A 25562-nucleotide genomic window follows, 5' to 3' on the forward strand; every position below is an offset into this window, starting at 1 on the left:
TATGGTCTACTTCCTTGCAAGTATTGTATTTATTTCCTTGTCAATAGACATATACTATTGAAAAAACTCTATTGAAATCTATATTTTAAGTTTAAAAAATTAAGTTAGAAAATGTTCTTGCTGTGGTGAATTCTTAACCATAGTCCATAGGACACTTGTTGACAGGACGATGTATAAATTGTAATTACTTCTTGTGTACAATCTCATTGTGCAATAGTATTGTCACTTGATAGCTTAAAAGATTAGTTGTACTAGAAACTAGCAATAAACTTGACACATATTTTTGTCGACATCGAGCTCTGAAAATACGTCACGCCTCCGTTTGGTAGAGCGGTCATTATGATTATAATACTAGCTCAAAAGCTGTGCAAAATGAGTTGGCCCATAAGTTGTGAAGTGTTTAACGAAACTTTTAGATAATATTAGTGCATAAGTTGTGAAAATTATAGTAAAATTATTTTTTTATAAAATAATGTTTAAATTAGTTACAATGTTATTTTTTGTCAGCGATATGTATGTTGTTTGGTGGAGGGGCGATGCTGGTGATCCGGCAAGCGGGACTGCGGCCCAAACACGTGATATCTTCGAGAGAGACTTGCTTAGCGTTTGCTCAAGACTCTCAACCCTCTCTGCTTTGCCTTGCCTTGCCCTATATATACTGATCATCCCAATCAGTGCACTATATTGTTATCATAGGAAATTTATGTCTTGGGCCCTTGGCATTGCTACAGTTTTGGCTCTGATAATTTGGAAAGACGAGTGTTTGGACACAAAAGGCTCATCAGCTCTTATCACATATCTTTAGAGGTGGAATCATTGGCCACTATTCCCCTGTTAAATGTTGTTGCTTTCACCATGTCGTAATATCAATGTTACGATGAAGTAGCTTTACATGTTTCCAGCCTTCGCTGTTGATGTAGGTCTTGGTAAAAGTCATACTGTCCCTTGGTCTTTACCAAATGGCGTAGGCCTCGGACTCTAAACGGACAATACCTCAAGTTTTACCAAATGATATGAACCTCGGGATCACAACGGACAATACCTCAAATGTTATTGAATTGGGTCAAATCTCTCTCGTCCATCTCAACAAATACCCCAACAAATATCAACTTCACAACACTTGTGACCCAATTTGTCACCTACAAATATCATACAACTCATAACGTCGTGATTGTTTCTTTTCTTTTCTTTAAAAAAAATACCGCAAAGAAATATATTTACGATTGAAATCGAACTTTAAATACACATGTCTAACCCAACCGATTACCAATCGAGTCACCTCTCTTTGATAACATCGTATTTGTTTCTCATTATTCTGGTTTTCCCACTTTAGCATGTTTTATTGTTTTTCATGGTTAGGTAGGTTGACAGGTGGGCTTCGAGCTGGCCCTGTAACAAAAATGCCTGAAAGTTATACTTGCAATCTTGAGGAACAGAACAGTTATACCTCCAAAATCCCAAAGCTGAACTCATAAATACATGAATTAGCTTTACATCTGTAATATATCAAAGCAAACTGCTTGAATATTCATGTTATAAGTCTAGTAAGAGAGCAGGATCTCCATATTCTTAAGGAGAGAGGTTGGATACAACTCTTATATATGAGTACAACAAATGCCAAGGACAGACAGACAGACAGGTAATTTACACAAGAGGGGTTGTCAATACACAATTGCAAGCAAAGGATTCTCTACCTACCAAATGACAATGCTTCAAACAAAACCTTTTGAGGCCGCAGCATCATCACAACTCAATCATATTATAATGCAACATCTTAGAACATGATAACACCCCCCCCCCCCCCCCCCCGGTGGGATTTTGGCATTTCAAACTTGGTCAATCTTAATTAAGAACTCACTCTTTTTCTATAGTGAAATCGGATCTGCAAATGCCTGTTTGTGTTCCCGCACAAGTGCCTAGCAGGCGACGGTGCAAGTGGCAAGGTTGGTAGGAGTGATGACATTAACCGCTGGAGGTTGGAAACTAGCAGCATGTTCAAGGCGTTCCCATGTCAGTCTCCGCTTCTCAGCTACTGCATTAGAGAGGGAATTTTCCTCTTCCAACTTGTGTTGGCAGGCAAGTACTAGCTCTTCATCCATATCATAAAAGACCTTCTTGACATTTTGTGTCAGGTTGAGCACTGCCTGGTTCCAGTGATTCTGCGAGTTTCGTTCAAGAGCTGAGAAGACAAGAGGCACAATCACCTGCCGGTTATGTGCAGTAAGATTAAGAACATGCTCATTATTCCATAGCAAGTGTGCTCGTTCAGCTACCTGAAAAGAAATCAAAATATAAGCTCCTGATGTTCACAATAAATTATACACAATTTAACCATTTAACTAAGAGCACAACATGGCCAAGTTTGGCTTTTAGCTAATTCGTACATGTTTTTTTGCATATCTTCACACCTTTTATTTTCCTATGCAAGCAAAAGCAACTAAAAATTATCAGAAGCCAAAATTGGCCTTACTAAGAAACATTTCAATCGGAAGATCCAGCCTTAGTTGAATCAATTATTATGTTCAAGTACTGCCCATGACCAAAGAAGGCATCAGAGCTCTCTTGATGTCCAATTTTCAATACAGTTTACTCTTCATTTGAGACGTATTTGAATTAAATTAAAAATCAGTCCAATCAATGACGGCATATGTTATCCTTGCCTCTTTCTGCTTTATTTGCTATTCATATCAGAAAACATATGGTACTTGTTTGGTATATACAAAGGGCCAAAATAAAATTAAAACAGGAACCGAACAAATAATAGCACCAGAACACCTTCTACGACACTTCATCAACTGATTTTGCATACATTTCTTTGATGTACATTGGCAAAAAGCTAACCCAAAAAATGTTCAAAAGAAATTCTAAGGTAAATAAGAGCATGGAACTATTAAGAAGGAAAACATACCTGGTAATGAGAACTGTTGAGGCAGGATCCAATACGCCGAAATAGTGGAACCATGATCTTTTGGAACTCAGCTAAACTAGTCATTTCCAAAACCTCTTCCAATTCACTGATAAACATCAACTCCTTCTGGCTATTTGTCACCGGCCAGTATTTTAAAAGCCCTTTAATCACAGTACAAGCCAGCTTTGGATCCTTCTCTATAAACTGAACAACACAATATGTCAGCTGTTGATGATAAATTCCCACTGATTTTGGCTTGTGTAGAGGAATCAGAGCCCTGCACAAGAATATCGTGTGCTCCTCTTTTAATGGCAAAGCAAAGCCACTAATAACACTCCCAAAAATCTCCAACAGCTCTGCAATTCCATTATGTCTTTCCGTTTCAAAAACAAAACGATAGATGATATTGCTAACAGCCTTGCGGATAAAAGGCCTGTGCACCATAAATTTCCCATAAATCCTATGCAGAATTGTTTTCAAACAGTCTCTTTCCCTCGGGTCCTCAGAATCAAACAAGTCAAGTAATCTTAAAAGAAAAGCATGATCCACAAACTTCTTTGCCACCTTTACATCAAGATTATTATAACCAATAAACCGAAGGAGTAGGTCATACACAATCTGCAAATGAGACCAAGCAGGATCAAACATAGGCTCTTCATCTTCCGCTTCCCCCCCAGTACTATTAGAACGGCACTTAGGGGGGAAAACCCTAAAGAGGTTAATTGCGCACATTTTACTCATTGCAGTAATTGCCGACTCAGTAAACTTTGCTGATCCAGTAGAAACAAAATCAACAATCTCTAACAATGTCTGACGTTTCAAATCTTGCTCAACAGAATTCTTATCCGGATCATTGACATCGGACACCTCGCAGCACATCTTTAACTTACTGACAAACAGGTTCTGCTTCTGTTGATTTGAAACATCTTTAAAGGATAGATGGGGCTCAACTGCCTCTACTCCAGCCATGATGCTTGCAGGAAAAACAGCTGAAGAAACCCGCTTAACAACGCTTAGCCGACTAGAAAAAGTATTCGTACAGCTTGTAGTTTGGATTCCATTGCCAAAGTTGGGAGAAATGTTGCCAGAATCAATTCCACCACAATCGAATGAATCAGATTTTGGTGATTTTCGCGGGAGTTTGCTGAGAATTTGCTTGAGCATGATGGCAATGCAATATTGCAAAACAAATACCTGTATCATTAGTGAAAAGTCAGGAAAAAAAGGGATGTGGGATGAGAGGAGGGGCAGTAGCATGTTGACTGTCAACTGAGAGTCTGAGATAAATTAAATTGATGCATCCAAGATTCGGCACACAATTATTATGCCTTTCACGAATAATATATAGTTGTAGCCAGTATGGCAACAACTAAAATGTCAAGGCCATCAAATGGCTAAATGCCCATCCTTAAAAGAAATTATACCATCTGAGAATAGAATAGTGAACGAGGATCCTCTATTAAAAAAACAGTTGCACCCACTTCCCTCAATGCTTTCTTAACCAAATGTCGAACAAAACAAATGCAATAGACTCCTGAGAATTAAGGGAAACAGCTACTCAAAAAGCTTCATTCATAGTAATTTTGGTGTGAATAGAGTAAAGCGAAATTTATGATAAGTGGGATCAAGTGGAAACCATAACTAAGAGTGAATTCCAAGCCATGGACAATAAGATACAGAAATTTTTTGCAATGCTAACAACTCTCATCTATCAAAAAATACAATTTTGACTGTCATTTTTTCCAAATAAGTTCTAAGACATCAGTTTCACTAAGCTTAAATATCATAAACAATGAATCTAGCAAGCAATTATCATAATTCCGACAATAACCATTGCAATTAACAACCATAGCCCATCCCATTCGAAAAGTAGAACGTGCTTCAGCCAAGTAAGTGTAACCTAAAACTGCAAGAAAAGCTATTAGAGCATTCATAGTTACCTCGCCCAAACTGAAACCTCCAATATACACAAAACCCAGATCAGGGTTACATCAATTAATTTAAGGCAAAGTAACATTCAGATTAGATCAGCAAGGCAATGTACCCATGCTTGGAACGGAAACAAACTTCTATACCATGAAAATAAACATGGAAATTTGGCCTTAAAAGGACAGTTAATAGATGAAACCTAGATCTGGGAACAGTGATGGTATCAGAGTTTTGAATTACCATAATGACACTGAATAACGAAGGATCAACACCAAATTACAAGGAAAGCAACTAGAGAAATAAATGGTCAAAACCCAGATCTCATCTATCAAAACTAAGAAAAACCCAAAAACTATTCAATAAAGCAAACTGGGAACAAAAACGATTTGCAATAATCATCACATAATGTAAGTCCACAGCTCCCAGCATTTCATGCTAAAAGTATAGAAGCAGACAGCGAGAGTGCATGTATAAAGGAAAGAAAAAAACCTGTCAGCTATAAGTCTCCTTTTTCAGCTGCTAAAGATGTGAACTTGAGAAGGTAAAGAGACCCAAATCTTAGCAAAGATGGAAAATTGAAATGGAACCCATAAATAAACGGTAATTGCTAAATACACAGGTTTTTTTGCTAAATGCACACAAGTCTATCTGTCTATGGTCTGACTGATTGATTGCATAGGGTCCCTAGATCCTTGGTCAGCGCAAAGCACTGTACAAACAGTTTGATGATTACATCACCATCGACTTTGTTCCATTCTATTACCGATTACCAATAAAAAGAAAAAGCTTGGTCTAAGAACCGTACGGATAACACAACCCCAAGAAGTCCCCCTTCTTCTCCTACTGTAATAACTTGCACTCTCAATTCTTAAAAAACTTTAAATATTAAATTACTATTTTAATATTAAATTAAGGTAATTATAACTTTTACCTATTAATAATATAAACAAAATATATTTTACACTATTTAACCGCTATCAAAATCCTGATTTTAATCGTAAGATCGTATGATCTTAGGTAACCAAAACGATTCGAATAAATGTAAAATCCCAAAATTGATAAGATCTATCGATCTTACCATATGGTCTTATTGATTTTACCATCTTACTAATTTTATAATCTTATCGATTTTACTGATCATAACTTTAATAGACTTATGGAGTTATGGACTTATCGATTGTGGTTTACTAATAGGGATGGCAACGGGCCAGGTTGGGTAGGGTTTTTGAACACCCAACCTGGCCCTGATCTCTTAAAATCTTTCTCTAACCCGTTGAACTAGCAAGAAAACAAACAACACTTTCAATTTGCCATCATAGTCACAACACAATCAATTTGTGACGCAAACGCAGAATCAGAACACTTGAATTCGTTCACGACGAAATCAAGATCTTAGAATTCTCCAAGAACAATTGAGGAAACCTCAAGGAATTTTATTAAAAAACTAAATGAATGAATTACAAACGTTTATGAGACTAATCGAAAAACCTAAAAATATGGTTATAATCGAAAAACCTAAAAATATTAATATATATTATATAAATATCCAAACATTATATACATTAAATTAAAATTGATTATTGTTAAAGTGAAAGTGGGGAGACATCTTCATGTATGTTTTATTTTCTTTTATTTTTTTTCTTGATCATTTTATTTCTCTCGGTCTTATAAACCAAATGAACACCCCTACTATTTTCTTTTAGTGACACCCCCTTCCTCACTTGACCTCCTCTATCTTCCGCCAACATGTATAATAATACAGTGTCATACATTCTTTCTTTGTTGCCAGATTTATGCTTTAAGTTGTTCATGGCCAAATTATAGTATTTTGATATATATTAGATATTGGAATATATGAGATTATGAAATTTTCACTACATGTTGAAAGTGTTTGACATATATGTTTGAAAATCATTACAGCAGCCCTATACTTATCTTTCTTATTATCATTATAATTATAATTATTATCAACTGGTGATTTAGTTTTTACACATTATTTTTCATGCGTTGAATGAGAAAATAAATGTGTCTTTTTCATGTTTATGCGTCATATTCACTGGATTTGAGAGTCTTTGTTACCTTGTTGCTTGGTCATGGTAGGTAGGTTGAATATAATATACTAAATATAGAGCTTGTCATTTGTTTGCTACTTACAGTAACATATTTTTGTTGATGATGACTCAAGAAAATTTTTAAATATTAATATCAAGGACTTTGCATGACCATTTAATTCAAACTAAATCTAATTAATTATAATATCTGCCTCAAATTACCTAAATAATAAAAAAAATGTACAAAAAAATAAACAAAGGAAAATCTAGGGAAAAAGAGGCATGCGCGTGAATGAATATATGTGTGATACGTTTTCAGTGAGAGAGAGAGGTTTAATGGGGTTTTGATATATATGTGTGTGTATATAAAGAGAGAGGGGGACACATCACATCCATGTAAGGCAATGACCAAAGCAGAAAGTACTGGCCTCTCTCTCTCATCTCCTCTTCTCTGTCTCTTATTCATAGAATTCCGAATTATGTGTGCAATACATTGAAATCAGTGTTGTGTGTACCTAGTAAAAGTTGTGTGTATTTAGATGCACCCTAAATAAACTCCTCAAACAAAATGTTTACACAGATGGTCAGGGTTGAGAAAGCAACCGCAATTTTCACTTTTGAGGATATTCTAAGCTTGGAAGTGATTTTGAGTTGTTTTGGGGGGATGGATCTCCATGAAAGATCAGAAAAAGGAGAGGTTCCTCGATTAAAGAGAATAGGAGGTGTGGCATTTTCTGAGAATTGCAGGTACCCCCAGTTACCCACTCACAAGCAGGAAAAGGCAGAAAAAAAGAAGTGATTTTATTCTTTATTATAATCTCATCTTTTTATTTTTCATGTGTTCTTTGGCTGTGCTCACTAGTCACTGCTCATTTGGATGCTCAGTCATTGTAGTTTTTAGTCTTTCTTCATTTGGGAATTTAGTCCACATATTTTAATAGTGTTTTTTTTTTACTCCGCATAAATTCTTCAATATTCAAATCCATCTAGCCTTCCCCAATACCTCAGTAAACATTAAGCCGCCCGCCCTTTGCTCGGCTTAGTAAGACATTGTCTGATTTGGGTCAGTCATAGTATCCCGCATAAATTTATTTTTAAACACTACTTGTGAGTCTTGAAAATCAGTCTTATTAAGCTGAGAACTTTGATCTATTATATTTTACAATTCATTTTTTCTTCATTATGTGATGTGGAATTTATAATACTGGTCGCCTTTCGCCACTTTGTAGCTCACTCAATACCACCTAATATAATATTGTAGAGACTTCTGGCCTGCTCTACTCCAACTGGGTATGACAAAATTAATTTTTGTCAGCTAAATTTTTTTTATCTCTACTTAAAGATTTTTCACACTTAAAGTAACCTATATGAAATACAAATTAAACAATAATTGACAAAAAAAAATGGTCTAATTAACTGAAAAGTATCATTTTAGTTGGAATTCAAATTTAACTTGTTTACAATGACATATGTGTGAATATTACAAGAGTTCATTGTAATCACGTTACGCGTTTTAGCCTAATTTTTACCATGTCGTTATATGTGAGAAATTTTTATGTGCACGGGTTTGATGTTCCGAATTTAAACTCATATTACATGCATTAATTTGTGTTGACGGTTCCTAAAAAAACCATTAATAGAGAGGGAAATAATTAAAATATATGGAATTTAATAGTGATGATCACCAAATAGTTTGGGAATTGGGATCAGCTAAAAACAATCCAGATAAGGGAGAGTTTTCTTCTCTTTGGACAAAGGGGACATGATTGGGTAAAGAGGATTGAAAGTTAAGATAAACTGTCTCAAGTCTTCAGTACAAAAAAGTTATGTTTGTAAGAGTGTAAAAGCCACAATAATGAGAAATGATTACATCTTTATTAAAAAAAGCCAGTCAGGTTCAGGGGCTTATTTATTAGAAGTGCCGCACTATTTGATTTGGGGAAAAAAGGGTCTATACAGAACAAAATGTACACTTTGCATTTTTCTTAACTCATATACCGACCGCATAAAGTGATGGTATTATTTTTTTTTGAAACGGGGTGAGGGATTTAAACCTTGCTCATAAGAATGATACATATTATTTTTATCACCTCAACTAGTGATTCGGGTGTGTTAAATAGATTGTATTTGTATAATCAACAAATCACTTGTGTTACATCAAGGGCGGAGCCAGGAAATAATGATGGGGTGGGTTAATATAAATGAACCACTCTTAAGTAAACATAAATAATTTTAGCTTAAAACCAATCACGTCTCATGTGCGCATGTCTTTATGTGTTTTGGTTCATCTTACAAGAGTCACCGGTGAATAAGATTTTAGGGTTAGTCCAAGAACAAAGACCCAATGTACATTGGACCCATGCTAGACTAGGGGCTTAATGGGATAGCAATGCGTTTTAATTTTTATTTAAGGACTTAGACGTAATTATATAGATTCTAATAATCAAAAGAGGCCGGGCGACTTGAGCCCATAAGATAAGTATCTAGTAAAATAAGTTTATAGCATATATCTTATATAAATTCGATTACTTACTCGTTATGTCTTGCACTCTTCTTCTATGGGAGTGCCGCAACATTCGACCTTCACCAATCCATTGCCTTTGTCGCACTTATTCAAGAGTACTTGGGGTGGGGTGGGGTGGGGTTGGGGGGGGGGGGGGGGGGGTGTCATTTGTATTTTGTACAATACATACACACACACTCGACAAACTAATTGCGATCCAAAGTATCATCGACCAAAAGCTTGTGGTTCATGTGCAACTGACTTAGGGATTGAAGCCTCTAATCATGTGAGTCCTCATGGTGGGGACGCACCGTTTCATGTGCAACAAATATTATTACTCATAAATGGATTAATTATTAATTATTACATAGTGCAAACTTATGTTAGCTAGAAATAGTACAGGTTTTTTTAAAAAAAATATATTTCATTTTTTTATGGAGAAATAGTACAACTTTATTTGGGTATTGTCAGTCTGGCGTATTAAAATGAATCTGGTTTAATCAAACACTTGGTGATGTATTAACTACCAGCACAATCCTTTCTTACTAATTTTAGAGAAATACTTAGATTAATGAAGTTGTTACTCTAGACAGTTCCAGATCCGGTAGACCACTACCCGGTTAGGGATGAGAAACTTCAAGACCAAAAGTAAACTGCAAACAAATTAGCTAAAGAAACACAAACGAGAAGAGAGATAAATTAGAATCCAGGCCTTGGAACAGAGATTCTATGTGGTCCAAGTAAATCAATGCTGCAGTTGGACACTTGCATTTCTGGATCAAAAACAACACAGCAGAGCACCATCCCTAGAGAGTAGAATGTAATAATTCTATATCCACGCCTTTAAAACATGGTCCGTATTTTAAACCCGCATGGGAGAATTCCTAATAGTATAAACTTACATTAACTTATCCAGACAGACAGCTAGGCAGGGGTCACAAAACGAGTTGAACCCCCACAAATGATTAGACTACAAGACAGAGGCAACCAATTTGACGGGGGAGAGAGCGAAAGGTTTGTGTAGCCAAATCTAATCACAAGAGTTCAAGAGCTGCTTCCTCTCTAAAACAAATTATAAAGAACATATATATAAATGAAGATACTATAAATCCAGAAACAGGTGGGGGGATTGCACACAAGCCATGTGAGTGAGACACCAGCAAAGAAGAGATAACCAACCATTCCCAGCTGCTGCTGCAATGTATTTGATACTCCTAGGCATTCTCTGCTGGAACATGACCTACAATGCCAAAGTTTTTGGCATGTTTGGGCCTCCATTCAGACCTTCCCCTCAAAATCTCATCTCCATTATCAAGGCGAAGCAAGTGCTGGCACTCAACATCACCAGCATTTCCCAAATTTCCGATGGAAGCACCAGAGATAGCGGTTAGGGACTGCAGCACGCTGTCCCTTCCACATTCCCTCCTGTACTCTAAAGTCAAGGAAGAAAGCTCATGACTCTCTAGGATTGGCTGCGGAGCGCTCTGCAATAACCAGTATCATAAAGACGAAACAAAATGAACTTTACAATCAAGGAGCAAAACTTTACGTTGCATGCATGACAAACAAGCCAACATAAAGTACACGTTTAACCAATGTATTAACATTTCATATGATAGCTTCACAAATTGTCTTATTTTTTCCACCAATGCTTCCTTTATTCCTCAATATAGAGTCTCTAACCTTGGTGGAAAGCCTCATAAAATGGAGGCTGGCTGAACATAGAATTTTAACCAATTGGTCGAATCAGTCAGATGACGGACTAGAGCCAACTAATCACAGCCAGTGAGTTGGCATTTCTTCCAAAAAAAATTAGTTATAGGCTATCAAAGCATATTTCTAGATGTGAAAAGTCCTAATATCTGGCCATCATTTAAAGTCTGCTTCAGTAAATAATAGAAAAAATGGTAATGTGCAATGCATTTACCGAGATAACAAGAAAATGCCAAAATGGCAACACAGGTGCTAAAGCCTAAAAGCCATATGTGAAACACTGTCAGTTCAAGGCTCGATTATTAGTTTTCATTGATCCAAAGATGAGATGACTCAAGTTTGCTAGACAGGAAGCTCGGTGACCAGATATCCCACATAACAAGCATAATAAATTACTTAGTGAAGATAAAAATTCAACTGCAACAGGATAAAAAATAAACTTCTCAGGCCAAGAAATTTTACCTCAAGGATCCAGCCAATGTACTTCACATTGTTAACATGCTGGTTGATATCTAAATCACTCCATCTAGGCTGCAGAACAGATAAAGTAACAATAAAGCGAAAAATTTTGAAATTCAAGAAGATACTATTCAAGTATTATAATAAATATCACTAGGTAAAACCTTTTGACTTACAGTTAAACCTTTACAAACAATGTCCGCTGTATTGTCATCAAGTTTTGGTAGTTTTCTGCTGTCCTCGTCAACAACAGGATCAGAATTCAAAAAATAAGGCCCAATTTCTGCTCTAACTTCTTCTGGAATCTTCGAAAATCTCCTCGTCAGTTTATTCATCATCACATAAACGCTAAAGATAATCAAAACAAACAACATATTAGTACTGTTTTTGATATCTTTTTATTATACCACATCACAATATAATGAAAAGTTGCTTCTCTATCAACAATTTTCAAAGGTTATGCATCTTATGACTTGCCATATCGAACAAAATACTTAAATTCAACTGTAAATACTAATACAAGACTTTTTGTAATGAATACTGACAAAGTGATGGTGTAATTTTTAAAATAAACTGAAAAAGTAATTGAAATTTGTTAGTAGTCATCACTTGACATGCGCATGAAAATTTGAAAATTACATACAAATAATTGATCAATTTGTCTAAATTAAGTTGAGACATGCTCCCCCACATGAGCACAAGCAAAAAAAAAAAAGGAGAAAAAAATATGTGGGATCATCTCCAGTACAACATATTACCCGGAAGCTCGAGTTAGAGTTTCACCAAGTTCCACCAGTTAATAAAGAGTCGGTTTCTATAAAAGGTAAAAAAAGAAAAAATATATATATATAGGATAAATCTCCAGTACAACATATTACCTGGAAGCTCGAGTTAGAGTTTCTCCATTTTTTGCATCGCGAACACGCCAATCAAAACGCATACCCTTTTTTCCTGAGGCACTCACCCAAGTATCTACTTGAACAACATCCCCCCTACAAGACATAATACATTAATAGCATTAGAATTTAACCCCCAAAATGAATTCCATAATTATCCCAAAAATCAAAATTTATATTTAATACCCCTTATTTTCCAAGTATAACAACCTTCCATAAATGAATACATGAAGTAGATTCCTGTTAATTTTCTCGTAGACTCATGCAGCTAACCAAAAGTGGGATAGAGGCTCGGATGATGATGATAAACAGCCTTCCATAAATTTCTTTAGCAGATAGTATCAAAATAGATGGCAACAATAATTTAGGCCAGTTGACTACTAAAGGATGCCCCAATTGGTTTTTAACGTAAGAAATATGCAATAATTAACTTCATGTACCTGTACCAGGATGAGCGAAAAACAATGAATTTGCAAATTTATACTGATATAAAAAAGCATTTCAAGAAAAGGCCTTAGTTCACTCTGCTTCTGAACTGATGTCAAAAGCATGACTCAAATTGCCAAGAATATACTCAACCATATGACAATAAGCCAATAAGGAATTCAACGAGCCAATGTGAAACATAATGTAAAACAGTCAAAGCAAATACTAACACTAAGAAGGTAACCATTGATTCAATTACTGGCGCCCTAGAACTTTTCCCACTCACCATACGACTTGTAAAATCGCCCTCAAATCGCTGTCTAGCTTAACCAATGCTTGCCAGGGTGAGTCAAGTTGCCAAAGCCAAACCATGTAATTCTAAACTGTTCTATTTTCAGGTCAACAATGACCAAAAAAGCATTGGTCATACAAGGTATGGGACCTACTTAGAGTATTGGGATTAAATAAAATAAGTTAAAAAGGGATTTTTTTTTTTTTGTCCTGACAGAGTGCTTGATACTTTCTGCTGAGGAACAGAAATACTTCTAATGTAAATTAGAACATGCACTGAGAAATGTGTTAAATTAACTAGTCAGGTAGAACATGCACTGAGAGATGTGTTAAATTAACTTGTGTATAGAGTAACTACTGGAGAAGAGGTTATGCCTTACCACGTAGGATAGCGATCTACAAGAACCTGCATTCTAGTGACCACCCATATCAGGTTTCTTTTGCTCATCTCTGGGGTGGAGCCAAATCCATCACCAAGCAGGCCTGCACACTTGACATGGTTGAGGGCCGTTTCCTGGCAGCCAAAGGGAAAATCAAGTTACCACTTGTTAGTAGATAGATCTAAAATAAACTGTCAGTTTTTTTTTTTTAAAAAGGACAAAAAAAACTCTTTATGGAGAACTCTAGTGTTATAAGACAAGGCTTTAGCATCACTAGGAGGCTAGCCATTTATCGTATATATATTCAGATCCACGATCAAATAAAAAAATTCCCATGGTACCTGTAAGTGATTCATTAACGTCTCTATGGATGCCATACGATCAGCACCAATTTCATATGATCTGATCGAGAAGTTCTGCCGAAATACAAGACCATCCTGAACAATTTTACCGATACCAAAAGGGTCAATTAGCATATCGGGCCGCCTCGGCTTCCAGTCAAGCATCATCCACTGCTTCTCTGCTGCCAAGAATATGGTTGTGATAGCAGCAAGAAGCAAGCTCCAATCAGGTAACTGGTTGATAAAAGTCCTTGGGGATAGTGATAGAACGCTGTCCACATTCTTCACACTCTCTGCAGAAGACCTCAAGCCAAGTGAGGTACCATTTATCTTAGAAGGGGCTTTGGTGTTTGCCTTGACTTTCAGACCACCACCTGAACCAGACTTTGACTTGATTCCTTCCAAATTGGGAGCACCAAGCTTGGTAGACTTTGCACCAGATTCGACAGATGAAGAAGCAGCTGGGAAGAATGACGCGGTAGCAGCAGTAGCAACCATGATGAAATTAATTGCAAACGATGAGTCAGTTGGAGTATCGCTTTTACTAAATTTCTTCAAATGTCTTCTTCTCAAATGACAATTTACAGCGGAGATAACATGGAATACTCAGCAAATCTCGCCAGACAGCAACATATCTCTGCATAACATTGAATAGCCAATCAGAACATATTACAGTTCAAGACAATAGGAAACTACAGGGTAAAAACAAATTCATTCCTTCGACAATTTCTGCCACTCATTAAGGATTTACATCACCTGATTTTGGGCTCTCATAATGAAAAGAAGGGGGGGGGGGGGGGGGGGGAGAAGCACCACGAAAACAAAAATTCTCAACGCATATTGATTATTGAGATGAAAAATAACGAAAATAACACTAATGTCAATTATCAAAAAAGAGTATTCCGAGATTCTCTTTTGAAAAACAGGTCACTCCAGAAAGTTCAGAAAGCTAGATGGGTATCTTCACTTTCAATGACTTTTAAATTTTGACATTTCACGAGCTTAGGTTATGGTCCCCAAGCACTGAAATGCGTTGATGGCCGATTCAACGCCTCATTAGATCAGGAACATTGAACACAACAAAATAACAGTAACTCACAAAGAAAGAAAAACAAGCCTACACGCATGTGGAGCTAAAAACAGAGCATATCTGACATTAGAGCAACGACCAAAGTATCAAATTACACAATAAACCCAACAAAAGAACCCATTTACGTTAACAAAGAAAGCAGCAGATTCAGCGAATTTCCTCATTCCATCAAAACCCGAGAAAGTAAAGGCATTTGGCAGCTGAGAAAAACGCACACAAATTAAAAAAATTCTTAAATCTCAGATCTCTCCCATGAAAAGATATTAACAATTAACGTGAGCATCGAGCTTTCCGTATATACATAATCTCCATTTAAGCCTCCTTCACAGCTGCATTACCTAAATTCCTCCGTAAACAACAGATCAAAAAGAGAACATGAGAGAAAACGAAAAGCCAAACAACACAAGCTTACCTTGGTGAAGGAGAAAATAACAAAGAAACTGAGAAAATTCAATATGTTGGAATAAAGAAACTGAGAGGGAAAGGGCTATTGTGTCATTTCCGACCTGCAAAAACACACACTCTCTCTCTCTTTTCTTCCTCTTCTAAGGTTTGCGATCCCTTCCGTTCCTTTTTTTCTTCTGTTTCCTTGTTTGTTGGTTTTTCTCTGAAAATGGGGTAGCCATGTACGAAATATCGAAGACGGGAGAAGAAATTAGGGCGAGTGATTCTGTGGAATGGTGACTACGTTTTATAGTAGTGAGTCAGTGACTCCACGTGGCTCCTCCCGCCTCTCCTTCGTTCAAAGCTCAATTTCTGAACAACTTTTGTCTATATATTTATTGGATAATGTTTGACATTTCCAAAATATCATTCCAAAAATATCCCAATTTAATATGAAATGTTAGATGTGTAATGAAACTTATATGTATATTTTTAATCGATAACTATTTTAATATTACATAAATTTTAAAGAACTTTTGGAAATGATGATATTTTAAAAGTCTTTAACATTGTCCATACTTATTTACTACTTATTTAATTTCTATACAATTTCAATGGTCCCAATTGTTAAGATGCATGGATTAAAATTAAAATATATTTTCGTCCGACACCTCAACAATTGGAATCCCAGTCTTTTTTTTTATATATATATTTAATCTAAGTACACGTCGCGTTTGACCATGACATCATTCTAAACAAATCGAATTTGGCTCTCTAAAATTGACCTCTAATAGTATCATTAATTGCTTATGTGACACGTGGCATTTTCCTGACCCCATGAGCAAGAGGCTAATTAGATTCTCTTTCGTATGGAAAAAAAATATTTAATTTTTTATAATGCTTTGCACCACAAGATTAAGCATATATGTCCAATTAATCTTCGTATTTTTTTTTCCTGGTTTGTCAAGCTAACATGTATCCAAGTGTGGCCGTAGTGAGATTGTGTAATTACTAATTAACACCACCAAACTCCAAATCTTCTTCTTCTTACTTAGTGAACTCATTTTCTAAGCCAAAAGAGTTCAGGAGAACAAATACGTACGGATTAATATGTGTTTGTCCAAAATGAACAATATTCATTAGGCACATGGAGAGGTGAGTTGTTATAATTGGTATCGAAGCTAAATTTATTTTATATCAACAAAATTTCTTAATAAAAATGTGTACAAGATGTGCACATTTAAAGTACTATAACATAAACAGATTATAATGTATAATTGTATGTGTTTTGTGAGCATGAATCTATGTTCCTTAAGAAACTATTTTTTTTTACAAATCTATTGGAAGGTACTAATGCCACTCTGTCGACCAAGTCAATAGCTTACAAATTTGATAAAAAGTGGCATTAATTTGAAAATTAAACATAGAATTCAATTTTATTTTGTGCTTTGAATTCCATTTCATTATTTATGCAAAAAAAAGGTTTTAATTAGGTCAACTATATATATATCTAATTTTATCTTCTCAATTGAATTTTTATTCCTGGTTTGACCCATCAGAATATTCCAGCATGCCAGATTATAAAGGATAGACCGATAGAGGTTGTTCAACTGTCTCTTTAATCCACAATCACAATCACAGTCACAATCACAATCGCTTACTAAAGGTAATTGCTAAATGCACATGAGTTTTGCTAAATGCACACAAACATGTTTTTTTGTGTATTATATGAATTGACAATTGACTTGACGTATGTGTATGTATGATATAACGGCGTTACTTTTTATGTGTAAAGGAGGAACCGTCGATTTTTTTTTCTTTTGTCTTCTAACATTTGTTTTTAAGTTTAAAGGGAAATGACCATCTAGGACAAAACAAATTTACTTATTCCATTTATTCAAATTCCAACAATTACAGTAATTAAGGAGCTTTTCTGAAGCATTTCGAAATTGTTCTCATTATTGTCCCCAATAATTTAATGTTATTCCAAGATTACCCCTCATTTATTGACACGTTTTGGTGATTATATGACTATCCTACCGGTAGGATACAATATGTAGCATAGTGATAGGATACTTAATGTATCCTACCGGTAGGATATGGTATGTATCCTAGTGATAGGATACTTATGTATCCTACCAGTAGGATATGTATCCTACCAGTAGGATATTGTAATTAGACGATACTTAGTTGTTCCACGATTGAATTTTTAAGATAAATTAAATAATAAATAAATTAAATTCAAATAAATTGATAATTTATTTTTATCTTTAATTAATTTAAAGTCATTATATTATTTTTAATAATTAAATTGTTTGTTTGGATACAGCGTATACAACAAATATGCATAATATCCCTGCACGTAATTTATCACAAAATGCTACACAACACAAATGTTAATAGTAAAAGTTCAACCAAACACCTACCCAGCATTCAAGCAGCATATCTGCTACTAAAATTGTCCAACATTTCTGCTACCACCGTTTCTGCTAGAATATCTGCTACTTTGCAAATGCTCTACCAAACTAGCCCATAGTACGTAAAGGACGACATTTCTTAATTAACCCCACACAACCCATGCCAACCAACATTCAGGGTGTATAATACCACACAACCTATATGTTAAGTTGTAAATTAAAGAATTTTTTTAGCATGAAAAAATGACTTGAATTAGTGTACCAAAAAAAATATTAACACCTAATAGTCTTTGACTCTTTGACTGATCGAAAAATTCTTTTAAAAATACAAAATAAAAAAAAAAGAGACAAAAAAAAGGTATAATCAAAATGTTGATCAAGAAAAGAATAGTAAAGAAGTCGACGAGGGGTAAAAAGTAAAAAAGAGGAAAACAAAAGTGAAAAGGCTATCGTGGACCCCACTAGTATAATGTAATGATTATATGTAAAAAAGAAAGAGAGAATAAAAAGGTATCATGATGGTGTATGTGAAGAGTGAAAAGACAGTCTTGGAATCAACGCTGTGTGCATTTAGTAAATTTTGTGTACATTTAGATGTACCCCTTACTAAATTAGGCACCTAATATAAAAAATATTTTATTATATTAATTTAGCAGCTTTTTTGTGGTCCCCACATCTTAAATACCGGGGGGCTTCATACGAGAAGTGACAAGCTGTCACATGACTGATAACTATGTTTGTTATATTTTTATTTTTATTATCATAATCCAGTTTAGAACAATTCCAACACTTACTCTAAACTGTCATTTTAACAGATTCTCTAAAATACAATAAAATGAATCATTTTTCAATTTTACACAATCACAATTCAACAACACTCCACTTCGGCTTCTCTAAACTATCCTTTATAACTTAAAATATTCATTTTCTCCAATCACTTCTAATTTCATTTTTGTTTAATTTTTACTAATTATATTATGAAGAACAAAGCATATTTTTGACAACAAATTTTTTTAATAAAATAATAATTTAAATGAAAAGATTATAAAATATAAAAAATATATATATTTTAACTCAATAGGAGTATAAGATCATTGTTTCAAAAGAGCATAAATGTAAAAACTAAATATTACATACACTTTCAACTTAAATACTACTCATTCATCATTCTAGCAAGAATTTTAGCTTGTAGGCCTTCAAAGTATTTTTTTTGCACCTCACTCATAGTGCTTAAATCTATCATCATTATTTTCATGTCTTCTTTCCTTTGATGCCTCTCTTCTTTTTTGCGTTGTAGTTCAACCATCTCTCTTAAATATGATTTCATCCAAATGAGTAGCTATAAGCCTATAAATCCAACAAAGTTGGGAGATGATTCCGTCCAATTACTTTATTTAATTTTTTTAATCATACCGATAATTTTTTGTTTATATTTATATAAGAGCATTCGCATTGGTATCTCTTAACAGATTCTCTATTTTATGTACAAAATGTAACTTTTTGACAGTTTTCAGATTTTCTATTCAACAACTACTGCATCAGTATCTCTATTATAAATCTTTACAGCATTAAAATATTAGTTTATTCTTATTTTATTATTACTTGTATATTATTTGATTTCAAATAAAAATTAAATGCTTACAAAATATTTACCTTTAATTAATAATAAATTAAAATATTAATTTATAATTTTCTATTTTAAATTTAATGAAATGGTATGTTATTAATGTCTCTCCTAATGTTGAAATATTTTAATAATTTAATAAATAATTAATGCATAAAATAAAAAACAATCTCTTTATGAATTAATGATTTCGGCATAAATTATTACATAACAAATGATTTATGAAAAATGATTTCATCAATACCAAGACAATATTATATCGTTTTTTTATGTTATAGAATCGATTCAAGTGTGCTAGAGTTATTGCATACACAACCCATGTCGATATTATATCGATTGTGAACAGATACCGATGCAGGTCATATTTGATGAAAATCTGTACGGGTGAAGCTGTAGTTTGTCTACATATTGTGTTTTACAGTAACCAATGTGAATGCTCTGACGACAAGAAAGTATGGGTATATATACTTAAATTTAGTCCAAAATAATACATGATAAAGTTAGTTGATTTATGTGCATGTGATTTGATATATATATCAATTATTGCATTATTACATGATAAATACAGTTAGGTTTCCTTCCTGTTGAAGATAAAATCCAGAAATCATAGCTTTGGTCCTAATAATTATATGCATACGAATGTACAAGATATCGGTCGGTGTCGAAGATGATACATACGTATACTCATGCAATTACTGAATTATATACGCATACCTAACTAACTCATTCTTTCTTTTTCACTCCCCATGGGCTGATTTTTATGAAGACAAAACGCTAGGAAGTATGCTCCACTGCCAATATAAATATATGTTAGGCACAATCCAGATCGCCTAGATGTGGGTGTGATGTGCTAGATATAAGGGGGTTTAACTTCCTTAACAATTAACGACCGTTTTCTTAATGGTAGAGCCACGGGCCCAAGCTTGCAGAGGAGTGTTGTTGGACCAGCTTCCTGGGCCCATAATTATTATGGAGTGAGCTTAGGAAAACAAATCGGTGAGAATTTAAGCCCAAAGCGGACAAACTGTTAATTGTTGGAGGTGAGAAGGGTTGTTCGTATCAATATATTAGACTGACTGAAAATTTAAAGGCTGACCTCCTCGCTTCTTTAGGGAATTATGTTTAACTCTCTAGTAATCAATGAGAATGATGTTCCAAGCTCTGTAATGGTTCTTTAATTACACAACTGAAAGTTCTAATTATTTCAATGAATTATAACACTCAAAAGAAAAATCTTTAACACAAACTCCATATATATTAATCCCACATATATAGATATATATACATACATATATATTTTTACCCTTTCATTCTCTCTCCTATTTCTCTCTCCGTCTTGTTGTTGCCGTCCTCCATCAGAGCGCCACCGTTGCTGCCTTAATTTTAGCCATCAGATCGGAACCACGATTGTTGTCTTCGACTATCAGATCGGAGCATCACTGCAGCTACCTTTGCTGGATCACTGGCTCTGCAAGTTCCACCTCGATGTCGACATCTATCTCTGGACAAATACAATCCACAATGCCTCTCAGATCTCTCGCTTAATTTATCCTACTGTGTGATTGATATTTCTATTTAGTGCTATTTTACTACTAATTTTTATATGATAAGCATACAATGAAGTCTGTTTGGATTCACGATTTTTTTAATATCTTGATCTAATTATTTGGAATAGCTTGAATAACTATATGTTTGAGACGAAATTGAATGGAATAGCCTTATTCTACTGATTTAATCAATGGAATCCATTGAATTTCGTCTCAAGTTTGCACCTAATTTATGGTTTTCAAAAATAATGGAATTACTTCATGATTTTGATAAAACATTATGGTTCTGTGTTTTAACCTCAATTCCATTATTTTAACCAACTACAATTATGTTTTAATATCTCATGTTAAATGGAATTGGACCTCAAAAAGGTCAATTTCATAATCTATACTGATATTCCATTGTTTTTGAATAATGAATTGAACCTCATAAATCTTAAATTTGATTATTCCATTGATTTTTAACAATGAATTTAGCTATTCCACTAATATTAAACAATCAATTTTAGCTATTCCACTAATTTTAAACAATAGATTTTAACTTTTTCACGAATATTTAACATTGGATTTAGTTATTGCACTGATTTTTAACAATGAATTTAGTTTTTCCACTGATTTTATCAATGCATAAAACACAATGGTTTAGAGTTGGAAATCCAACTCCATTGTTTTAGTAGAATTCATTGTTTTTTTTTTGAAAGCATAGTTCATAATCCATTGTTTTTTAAAAACACATTTCATAATTCATTGTTTTTTAAAAGTACAGTCCAGAATCTATTGTTTTTTGCAATTTAGAAACAATGGAATTAAGAACGACCAGACAAAAACTATCGACGATGAATTTTGTTGGAAAGAGATTTATGAGATGATTCTGAATATATAATTTTTTTTTTCAAATCTAATATGTATTTTGAGAATTAAAACATTTTGAAATTTTATTTAAGAAAGATAAAAGTTAAAAAATAGTGACGTCATCATAATATTTGAGCGTGTATTTCTAAAGTAATGAGAGTACTTTTGTCTCCAAAAATCATATTTCAAATTTGCCTTATCACATGATGAGTCAACATTGCCACATAGACTTAGGTTGAGTTGGGCTCCTAAAAATTGGGTCAACTATGTATCACTACTGTTCATACATGATAAAGTTGGTTGATTTATGTGCATGTGATTTGGTATATATCAATTATTGCATTATTACATGATAAATACAGTTAGGCTTCCTTCTTATTGAAGATAAAATCCAGAAATCATAGCTTTGGTCCTAATAATTATATGCATACAAATGTACAAGATATCGGTGATGATAAATACGTATACGAATGCAATTACTGAATTATATACGCATACCTAACTAACGTGGATCTTATTGAATCGTTCTTTCTTTTTCACTCCCCACGGGCTGATTTTTTATGAAGACAAAAGGCTAGGAACTATGCTCGACTGCTCATATAAATATGTGTTAGGCACATTCCGGATTGCCTAGATGTGGGCGTGATGTGCTAGATATAAGGGGGTCTAACTCCCTTAACAATTAACAATTGTTTTCTTAATGGTAGAGCCACGGGCACATGCCTGCAGAGGAGTGTTGTTGGATCAGCTTCCTGGACCCATAATTATTATGGGGTGAGCTTGGGAAGACAAATCGGTGAGAATTTAAGCTCAGAGTGAATAAACAACTGATTGTTGGAGGTGAGAAGAGTGGTTCGTATCAATATATTAGACTGATTGGAAATTTAATGACTGACCTGCTCGATTCTTTAGGGAGAATGTCTAACTCTCTAGTAATCAATGAGAATGATGTTATCATTCTGAGCTCTGTAATGGTTGTTTATACACGGCTGAAAGTTCGAATTATTTCAATGAATTATAACACTCAAAAAAAAAATCTTTAACACAAACTCCATATATATTAATCCCACATATATATATATACATACAGCGAGATTCTCTTATGCGGACTGTTTTTACGGTCATAAAATACGGATTCTTACTTGTACCGTCGGATCTCATCAACGGTTCATATTAGATTAAAAAAATAACTTTCTTCACGCGCAGCTCCACCTCACCTAGTATTCTTTGTCTAAGTAAACCTATCCTCTCTACCTCTCCGAGGACGACAATGACCAAGCCAATCGGAAGCACGGAACACGCACGAATACTTTTATTTGCATTTGAAGATATTTGTACATTAAAGAAAATGACAGGACGGAGACAAAATCCAAGTACCTTTTTCTTCAATGGTTGCTCAACTTGCTCAGATTAGTTTTCGATATGGGTTTTTCTATAATTAAGCCTTTGTTAGGCCTGATTTTTGTGCAGCTTATCTATGATTCGCAGATTCTAGAAGAACGAAACCAAAATCAAGCCTAATAGAGGCTTGCTCAGATTGGGTGTTTAATTTCAATTAGTTTTCGATTTGGGTTTCTAATTAAGCCTCTGTTAGGCATGATTTTGGTTTCATTCTTTTAGAGCTGACAAAAAGTATAATTTTCGGGCACGGGTCGCCAAATGTGGTATCTAAAACAAATTGTATAATTCTTCTTGTCCGGTCGTCTTGTCGTACGAGGGATAGAGAGGATAGGTCGCGTTGTTGTTTGGGTCGTGAGGTGCTGAGGTGGTCGTGACTGAGGAGGGGAAGTTCTCTTCGACAGAGAAGAAGAATGGGACCGTGAGTGGACTGTGTTTGACACGCGTGAAGAAGAGGGATTTAGACTTTCAGTTGGATTGCAATCTATACCGTAGACAAGATCGCACGGTCTATGATGGAGTCCGTATTTTAGGACTGTAAGTTCAATCCGTATAAGAGAAGAACTCTATACATACATATGTGTATGTATGTATGTATGTATGTATAAAAATCGGTGCTATAGGTTCGATATAATTAAGAAGATAATTAACGTATACGTAATTGGAGTACTTGAATTAATATCCCCTAACTAGTGTCTGATAATATGGTTCATAAGTATTGGGTACAACTTCTCCATGGCATATATATACAAGAAATAATGAATGCAGTGTTGCTGCGCGTGTGTGTGTGTGTTCTTTCTATACTATATCACTTATGAATGAAACATAAATAGAATCCTAATTAATTAGTCATAATACTAGAGATAAAACAATTTGTTTTTTGAAATTAGCTTTTGCAATTCCTACTTTAATTTATAGCTTAAAAACTGCTATTGTTTAATTAATGTGATTAAGATCATATGTGTAAATACAACACTAAAAAATGATCAAGTAAATTTCACATGCACATTAAAAAACGATGTATACATAGAATAGTTCGTGTAAAATACTCGGACATTTGGATCGTCCAACTCTTCTCAAATATCTTGATAGATCGTTGAGTATTTATATAGAGAGTCGAACTTGAAACCCCAAATAAAGTAATTCGTTTTCAGCCGATTTATCCACCTAGATTGATTATTTTCTACTACTAAATCCGGTCTCATGCTAGCAAAGGTTGCTAGAAGTTGCAATGCATGAATGATGACATTTTATGAGCAATTAATTAATAATAGTGCTCCAAATAATGATAGATATGGTCACTTAATTAAAAACGGTTGACCCTTTTGCATTAAACAACTCTAGTCTTAATAGTGGTTGAGTAATGTGTGTGCAAATTAATAACAATCTCAAATTATTTTTTTTGAAACATTAGGATGAACACTCATCATGGAAATTAAAATGGTGAGATCAACTCCTAATTGTAAGAAATTAAATCAACACACATATAAATTCAATTCTAAAAAATGAAGAACATAATTTTGGTGTTAATTATAATATAATGGTTAGAGAAAAATAACTTTTCGGAAGTTGTGAATTCGATTTCTATCATAAATCCATACATGAGTTTGTCCAGTGCAAATATGAATTCCCATATAAAAAAGAGAGAAGGAAAAAAACAAGTATATATGTAATAGTTGCCTCTATTAATTAAATTGGACAATCACATGTACCTAATTTATGTACATATAATTATATCAATTCAAAAAGGTTGATATTTGTTGTTTAAGGGAAATAATGAATTGAATTGTTGCCATATCGATAATCCTATAGCTAGTCACCCTTTGGTGAAAGGTTGTCAACTACCATCTACGTTAATTGTCTTTTGGACCCTACTTATGCTAGTAAATATATAAATATAAATAAATAAATAAATATATATATATATAGACAAAAGAATTCTCATATAAGAGTATAATGTAAGGATGTAAAATAAAAGTTTATGTTCAGTTGTTCATACCATTGATTTGAAACATGTGGAACCCAAAGCAGTGGATCCCACTTATCATCTCATTCATCCACACAATTAAAACATAATCCTTATTTTACATCCTTACATTAAATTTTATATGAGAAATTATATATATATATATGCGCGTGCGTTCCTCTTCTACAGAAGGGTACTTTTGTTGAATACATGAGTTTGATTAATACAAAATGTGAAGCCCTAGGTTTGATGATGGGTGGAACTTGTGCGGGCTCCAGTTGAACTTGAATTCTTGCCCAAAGTATCGGGCCAACACCTCTGCCCAAGGCCGACCCAAATACAAAATATTGGCCCTAAAATAACAGGGCAGGCTGGCTCAAAGTTTCA

The 25562-nt window shown here is 34.3% G+C and overlaps 2 protein-coding genes across 3 annotated transcripts; both read right to left on the reverse strand.

Moving 5' to 3' along the window:
- Positions 1-1444: 1444 nt before the first annotated feature.
- On the reverse strand, positions 1445-5436 carry LOC120005386 (serine/threonine protein phosphatase 2A 57 kDa regulatory subunit B' kappa isoform-like). The gene is made up of 3 exons (XM_038854994.1): positions 5327-5436; positions 2909-4102; positions 1445-2273 (listed from the first exon to the last, which is right to left on the reverse strand). Exons 2-3 carry the CDS (start codon positions 4070-4072, stop codon positions 1917-1919), a joined length of 1521 nt encoding a protein of 506 aa, XP_038710922.1. The 5' UTR covers positions 4073-4102; positions 5327-5436; the 3' UTR covers positions 1445-1916.
- Positions 5437-10123: 4687 nt separating this feature from the next.
- Positions 10124-15651, reverse strand: LOC120005081 (palmitoyl-acyl carrier protein thioesterase, chloroplastic-like). Of its 2 annotated transcripts, none has more exons than XM_038854533.1 (7): positions 15494-15651; positions 13898-14534; positions 13557-13690; positions 12442-12555; positions 11740-11911; positions 11567-11635; positions 10124-10875 (listed from the first exon to the last, which is right to left on the reverse strand). In XM_038854533.1, exons 2-7 carry the CDS (start codon positions 14393-14395, stop codon positions 10606-10608), a joined length of 1257 nt encoding a protein of 418 aa, XP_038710461.1. In that variant the 5' UTR covers positions 14396-14534; positions 15494-15651; the 3' UTR covers positions 10124-10605. The 2 variants fall into 2 exon arrangements, with proteins under 2 accessions (XP_038710461.1, XP_038710460.1); XM_038854532.1 differs by having other exon boundaries at positions 15400-15648.
- Positions 15652-25562: the final 9911 nt, after the last annotated feature.

The sequence above is a fragment of the Tripterygium wilfordii genome, chromosome 9, assembly GCF_013401445.1.
Source record: "Tripterygium wilfordii isolate XIE 37 chromosome 9, ASM1340144v1, whole genome shotgun sequence".
Classification (NCBI taxonomy): domain Eukaryota; kingdom Viridiplantae; phylum Streptophyta; class Magnoliopsida; order Celastrales; family Celastraceae; genus Tripterygium; species Tripterygium wilfordii.

Bases quoted from the DNA above. Each gene is read 5' to 3' on its own strand.
- LOC120005386 (XM_038854994.1), bottom strand. From the start codon at position 4,072: ATGCTCAAGCAAATTCTCAGCAAACTCCCGCGAAAATCACCAAAATCT. The intron at 2,274-2,908 runs GTATGTTTTCCT...ATTTCTTTTCAG, and splicing joins TCAACAGTTCTCATTACCAG to GTAGCTGAACGAGCACACTT.
- LOC120005081 (XM_038854533.1), bottom strand. From the start codon at position 14,395: ATGGTTGCTACTGCTGCTACCGCGTCATTCTTCCCAGCTGCTTCTTCA. The intron at 11,912-12,441 runs GTAATATGTTGT...GATTATCTTTAG, and splicing joins ACTCTAACTCGAGCTTCCAG to CGTTTATGTGATGATGAATA. The intron at 11,636-11,739 runs GTAAGTCAAAAG...TCTGTTCTGCAG, and splicing joins TTGTTTGTAAAGGTTTAACT to CCTAGATGGAGTGATTTAGA.